This window comes from Penaeus japonicus, unplaced genomic scaffold, assembly GCF_977035675.1.
Source record: "Penaeus japonicus unplaced genomic scaffold, GWHDUDI00000001_assembly GWHDUDI00000027, whole genome shotgun sequence".
Lineage (NCBI taxonomy): Eukaryota > Metazoa > Arthropoda > Malacostraca > Decapoda > Penaeidae > Penaeus > Penaeus japonicus.
In genome coordinates, this window is record NW_028234429.1 from 33,799,936 (window position 1) to 33,807,435 (window position 7,500).

At 39.3% G+C, this 7,500-nt stretch overlaps 1 protein-coding gene across 1 annotated transcript; it reads right to left on the reverse strand.

Annotated features, from left to right (window-relative positions):
• Positions 1-5,786: 5,786 nt before the first annotated feature.
• On the reverse strand, positions 5,787-6,675 carry LOC122260640 (uncharacterized). The gene is made up of 2 exons (XM_086553123.1): positions 6,657-6,675; positions 5,787-6,496 (listed from the first exon to the last, which is right to left on the reverse strand). The coding sequence occupies exon 2, from the start codon at positions 6,494-6,496 to the stop codon at positions 5,927-5,929; it is 570 nt and encodes a 189-aa protein (XP_086409249.1). The 5' UTR covers positions 6,657-6,675; the 3' UTR covers positions 5,787-5,926.
• Between the last annotated feature and the right edge of the window lie 825 nt (positions 6,676-7,500).

Below are 7,500 nucleotides of genomic sequence, written 5' to 3' on the forward strand. Positions count from 1 at the left end.
GCAAAGTTTCAACATCACAAGACAGTTTGGTCATTAGGCTGACCAGCAACCCTATTAATCACCTCCACGTGCCTAGGTGTTGAGCCCTTCTGGCATAGAGGCTGTGCATTTATGTTTGGATGCAGTCTGGAGTTAGTGAAAAAGCAAATCATGTTTATTTCGTTCCTCACTGTTGCAGCTAATGAAGAGGTTTTTTTTCCACACAAGCCACATGGATCAGTTGCACTGAAGATGTCACTGTCCTGCTGCCTATAATGCTATTTATATTTAATCGAAATATAAATGTACAGATGCAACAATAGCTGAAGTGTAGGATATTTCACATTTTTATTATCCATTATCTCTCTGGCTCTTTCAGACTCTTTCTCTCATATTTAGGACCTACGGTAAAGTGGTAAAGAACTGCAGTAGAACATCATACATACTGTAATTATCATTATTATGAAAATCATCATGTTCGCGTGTGTGCATTTCTGTTACATATTTAAATGGATATGTATATATACATGTACATTTATATGTACATATAAATATAATATGTATATACACACAATGTATACACACACACACACACACACACACATATATATATATATATATATATATATATATATATATATATATATATACACATAGTATATATGTATATATATATATATATATATATATATATTATATATATATATATATATATACATATATACGTATATGTGTATATATATATATATATATATATATTATATATATATATATATATATATATATATATATGTGTGTGTGTGTGTGTGTGTGTGTGTGCGTGTGTATACATATATATGTACATACGTATATATACCCACAAACACACACACACAAACACAAATATATATGTATATATATATATATATATATATATATATATATATATATATATATGTATATATATATGTATATGCATACATTCATATATATGTGTGTGTGTGTGCATATATCTACATATGTATATATGTAAGTATGCATATATGTACATATACATACTCATATTTATATGTATATGTATGTTTATATATTTATATGTATATGTATGTTTATATATTTATATGTATATATATGTGTGTGTATGGAATATGTCTATATCTATGTATACATATGTCTCTATACATATACATTATATATATATATGTATATATATACATATATGTACATATATATGTAATATGCATGAATATTATAGTGTGTGTGTGTACTCTAAATTGCCTTACATATCATAAACTGGAATATTTATATCATAGATTCAAAATAATTTCCCAGTCAAAGACTTGCAGCATATCAGACAAATATTGAAAATACACTGAAAATCTGATTTCGAAGTAGAAAACAAATAGAAGTATAACATGTGATCGAGTGACTCAATACCATAACAGCCAAACATGAAGTCACAAAACAGTAAGGGACATCAACGACGATGATTATCATAAAAAGTTTAAGTACAGCTAATTCACGTATTTTAGGTACATTTTTTTCTATAAATGCTTTCACTTACTTACTAAAAGACATGGTCCTTTTAGAAACTACTGATAACATTCAGTAAGACATTTTACTTCAGGAGAGATTATCTGAGAGATTAGACTGAGGTGCCTGGATATGCAAAAGTAATATGTTCTCTACAGAAAGCATGATTATAGTGACATTATGTACTATGTATAATGTGAACACTCACTCGCAAATAAATAAAAAAAATTGGATTTAGCAGTCTTTTACCAGAGTAGGATCGTGCGCGTTAACATTACGCCAAGTTTTTACCTGAGATTTGCTACACTAAGTATATATACGTATCTATATCTATACATTATGTATATATAAAACATAAATACATGGATATGTACGAACATATGTTTATATATGTATGTTCTACGCATACACATATGAGAGTGTATGTGTACTGTGTATGTGAGTGTGTATATGTATATATATATATATATATATATATATATATATATATATATATATATATATATATATATATATATATATATGTATGTATATATATAGAGATAGATAGATAGATAGATGTGTATGTATGTATTTACATATACATATACACAATCATGGGGCATTTGAAAATTTCATCAATACATCTGTTGAAACAAGAAATGATTGTAATATTCGTCGATAAAAGTTTCCATTCTGACTATGTATTTCTAAAGATAAAGCAGAAGAAAAAAAAGAAAACAAGGGTTGACTGATTTATGAACACATCCAATTACAAGAGTACCTATCACCTAATGGACGTGCTGTACGTCGCGATATTGCTTTATGGATCAAAATTGAAAACTTTTATCCCTCCGTCCAGTCAATATTACCAAAATTCGGATCTTGAAAGGTAAAAAAGATCTAAAAGAATAGACTAGTGTGCATTGTAAGATCATTCTACCTCGCAAAAGACCCTTAAATATTCATCGCCCAATGTCCAGAGGAGCCTAGCACATGTGGAAAGGATATGGCATGGATATTAGTATTCTTCTTTGTAGAGGTCATGAATTACGTATACTCTAGTGCACACGAATTTCCCCTTTTTTATAAATATATGAACATGCACAACCACACACTCACAGTCACCCAAACACGTGTACAAACATAAACGTATGAATATACATACACACACGGGCACAGACACATATATGTGTATTTGTATGTATATATATATATATATATATATATATATATATATATATATATATATATATATATATATATATAGATATACATATATATATATATATATATATATATATATATATATATATATATGTATGTATGGCAGATAAACCCACTGTACACAAAATAGATCTATTGAAAATGAGACGACAGTTTCAAGATCCATCTGAATCCCATCTTCAGGTCTGAGGAGGAGGAGAACAAGACGGTATATAAAAGGGTAAAGGGGGAGTAACACGGTACAAGAAGGTCAAGCGAGGACAGGAGAACGAAAACTGAGGCAAAGGCGGAACAGCGAACGGAACCGGGGCAGATCATGTCAGGTCATTGGGACCGGCGGTCTGTGTGAAGGGTGTCCGCTCCGGGGTAAGGTAACAAACAGAGAATGTGCGAGGATAGAAGACCGTCAACAGGAGAAAAGCCACTGTTAAGATTGAAATTCGGCAGCCTGTTAATGAGAGAAGATTCCACCAATCTGCGGGCATGGACATCAGCGGAAGGGAACAGAATGCGGGCAGCTGACCAGTCTATGTGATGCCCTGTGTCCCATTGGTGGCAGAAGAGAGCGTTGTTGGTGTGTCCACTGGAAACCGCGTACCTGTGTTGGGACACACGTTTGTTGAGACAAGTGCCGGTCTCCCCGAAGTACTGCTTCTCACAGGAGGAGCAAGGGATGGCATAGGTGCCTATCTTGGCAGACGAAGGAGGACGGGTGTGGACCAGGTTGCGGCGGAGAGTGTTAACCTGGCGAAAGGTAAGCCTGCAGTTGAGAGGGTGCAGCGAGCGACGAAGGGAGTGGATTTCCTCGGTGTAAAGAAGGCTGAGGACAGGCTGGTGAGAAGTCTCTCTGGGGGAGGGCCCTGGTAGAAGATGCGGCGGGCGTTGGAGAGCGCGGCGTCAAGGACGAAACGAGAGTATCCCAGCTTGCCGAAGGATCGACGTAGAAAATCGATCTCTTCATCCAGGTGCTGCGGGTCACATATGCGGAGAGCACGGAGAAAGAGAGAGGTAGCGACACCTCTCTTAACATGGAGAGGGTGGTAGGAGAAGAAGTGTATATACATCCCGCTGTGCATGGGTTTTCTATACACTGAAAAAGAGAAGGAGTCACCTGAGCGGTGAATTAAGGTGTCCAAGAAGGGGAGCTGATCGTCTACCTCCCATTCAACCTTGAAACGAATGGAAAGAGAGAGAGAATTCAGCTTATCCAGGAAATCCGGGAAGAGAACAGGATCATGGGGCCAGAGGGCAAAGACGTCGTCGACGTATCTCAGCCAAATAGCAGGACGAAGGGAGATGGAGGGAAGAAGCTCAGCCTCGAAATACTCCATGAACAGGTTGACCAAGACAGGAGAAAGGTGAGAGCCCATGGCAACACCGAAGGTCTGAGAGTAGAAACGTCCTTCGAAAGAGAAGGAGTTGGAATCCACACACAGACGGATCAGCTGAAGGAAGACGTCAGTAGGCAGAGGAAGGCGGGGGTCCTCAGGAAGAAGATTCCTCTGCAGGAAGGCAAGGACATCGTCGAGCGGGACGTTCGTGAAAAGGGATTCGACGTCCAGACTCATCATGGTCGAGGGCGTGACCCCGCGAACACGGGCGATGAAGTCCTGTGAGTGGCGAAGATGAGCGGGAGAGAAGGTGCCCAGAAGAGAAGTGAGGGACTGAGCCAGCCAGGAGGCAAGAGGGTGCGCCACGGAGCCTCGGGAGGAGATGATGGGGCGCAGGGGCACGTCAGGTTTATGGGTTTTGGGTAACCCATAGAAGTGAGGAAGGCGGGGATTTATGACCCTGAACCTTTGCTAAAGGTTTGCCTCCGGGCAACCCGACGCTAGCTGCTTCAGGCGACGATGGAATGCGGCACCAATGCGTTCCCGTGGGTTGCTGGTCAGGGGAGCATACGTGGCGACGTCGTCCAATAGGTCCTGGGCTTTCTGCAGGTAGGAAGCTTGGTCGAGGACCACCACCGAGTTGCCTTTGTCAGAAGGCAAAATGGTGACATCCTCCCTACGTAGACTCTGCAGGGCCTCCTGGTAACGCATGGGGATGGAAGGCTTAGGATGGAGGAAGGACTCGAGGGCCGGGATAAAAGCACCTCGTAGGAGGGAGACATCAGGTAGAGAGTTCCTGTGACCAGATATAAAACGGTCGAAGGAAGAAATGATGTCAATGGAGGTGAGGGGAAGAGGACGCAGGGCAAAATACAGGCCAAAGCCTTGGAGTTGGAGTTGGTGAGGGGTCAAGGTTAAGGAAGACAGGTTGGTGACAGCATCAGTGAGGGAGAAGCGGGACCAAGGGCTGCGGGAGGTGAGAGTAGAAAGCTTGCGGGTGAGGGAGCAGGTATGGGTGTTGGAGAGGACTCGGGCCGAGTCATGAGCAACGTCGGCCATGAGTCGACACACATGTCTGGGGAGCCGATCCCCCAGGAAGTCAAAATGTAGACGGGAGAGGTAGAAGGTAAGCTCAACGTCCCTCTTACCAGCACTGATCCGTTCGAGAAGGAGGGAACGAGCATACTCCGGGAAAGGTGACCCTTCATCCGAGTGTCTCAGGATAGAGTGTTTTGCAAGTCATATATATATAAATATATATATATATATATATATATATATATATATATATAATATACATAAACACACATATGTGTGTGTGCGTGTGTGATCATACTGTCTAGATAATGTCTGATTCTGCATAATTTGCACATGACAGGTCGTTGACTTTGTATTATTCAGATATATCCATAAAAAAAACATTTCTGAACAGTATTGATGAAAGCTTACAGTTTATTTGACCTTCTGGTGTGTATAATACGGTCCATTAAATTTTATCCAGACTTTTTTTTTTTTTGTGTGTGTGTGTAATGAAATTAGACGTTGTAATTTCGCATATGCCCAAAACAATTTTGAATGGAGAAGCTCAGATACTTTCGAATATGACAGCTAACCACAACTGCTATCATTTACATGTGTAATATATCTGGTGCATTTTAGTATCGGGAAAATGTGCACCATAGTTCAATTCCGATATTTTTAATCAGATTTTCAGTACACAAGATAGAAGAGGCAAAGATATGATATTTTCTACTTATTAGTTGACATTTTATTACGTATTATATCTACAATATTTTTTGCGCAGAGTTTTATAAAATAAGTAAGTTTATTGAAATCATCCTACCTTGAGAAGGCAATGATGAATTTCAGTGAACACCTGAATATCCCCCCAAGGATATCTATCGCCCAAAGCCAAGAGGAGCCTTGCACACGTGTTCGCCGAGACATCTGTCGAAGCAACACTTGTCAATGCCTCCGCAAGCTCCGTCGTTAGAGCAGGTGAATGGTGGTTGGAAGCTCCTAAGAGGACACACTGGACGAACGGGGGGACAGAATCCAGGTTTGACTACACCAGCAGCACTCTGTGGCTGGCTGATGTTCTCACAGCAGTAGGCCTGACCCTCGGGAGTCCTGCACCAGTAGCGGCATGTGGAGGGTGGAGCCACAGGAGCAAATGCAGGATTTACTCCAAATCCACCTGAAAGTGCTGGGTTGAATCCGAATCCTCCGCCAAGTGCTGGGTTAACTCCAAACCCTCCACCCAGTCCACCAAGACCGGCACCCAGTCCAAATCCTCCTCCCAATCCTCCCACGGGATCAAAACCTCCCAATCCTCCAAGGAATCTGGTCTGCTTCTTGTCAGACTGAGCTTTGCTTCTGGAACGACCCTCGACACCCGCTGCTTCTTCATTGTCGTCGTCAGCAGCCACGAGGGCGCAAAGCGCGACCAACAACAAAAGTCTCTTCATCTGGAATTATGCAATAGACCATTTACATTAAATTCAGTCTGATAATAGCATCGACAATGAATTGATTATTTATGTATAGATTTCTAAATTATCCTAAGCCTGTTGACAATGCGGCAATATTCTAATAATCGACATTTCAAAGAACGTGTGATGCCCTCACCTTTGGAGGATCAGTGCTACCGCCTAACTGCTGTGTCTCTGAACGTTGCAGCTCTTGTTTATATACTGTTTGCGGCTGACCTTGAGACCAACTTAGGCGGCGCTGGTGTACCTACCTCCCATTTTCTCCCTCTCTCTCTCTCATTCATACTAAGGACTGCACAAAAAAAGGTAAAAATACATATACAATATATATGCAGCTTCTCTAAATAAATGTACATAACAGATTGAAGTAATTTAGATAGACGCATATACACACTCACACACACATTCAGATACCTGTGAATCGCCTGTTGTAAGCTAAAAATTTCCAAACACTTTCCTTATTTGTGCCCGCTTTCAGGATTGGAACGGTGGGAGTCAATGATGCTTAGAATTTTTTTTTTATTTTGATAAGTATAATACGATATATGTAAAATTTGATGTTTATCAAGAAATTGGTGGTGCACAACGACTACATATACTCGGTATTATTCAAAACAAAATATGTATTTTCCAGTGACTACAAGAAATTGTCTGGTAAGAGATAAAACTTTATTCTAATACTAATGGTACTCGGAATTCCAGAAAAGACCAATTTCTTCTAATCGTTGCGGACATTGCCTTTTACATGTTCATATTGCTATCAGCTTCATACACTATAACAGTCCAGTGATATGAAGCTTTATAAGGATTGGATTTATATACATGTATGCATACATATATACATCAAAATATCTATATCTAGCTATCTACATATATATATACATATGCATATCTCTATCTCTACGTATATATATATATATATATATATATATATATATATATATACATATATATTCATCTATATGTATATTTATGCATAT

Coding starts and splice junctions, on each gene's coding strand:
- LOC122260640 (XM_086553123.1), bottom strand. CDS start 6,496: ATGAAGAGACTTTTGTTGTTGGTCGCGCTTTGCGCCCTCGTGGCTGCT.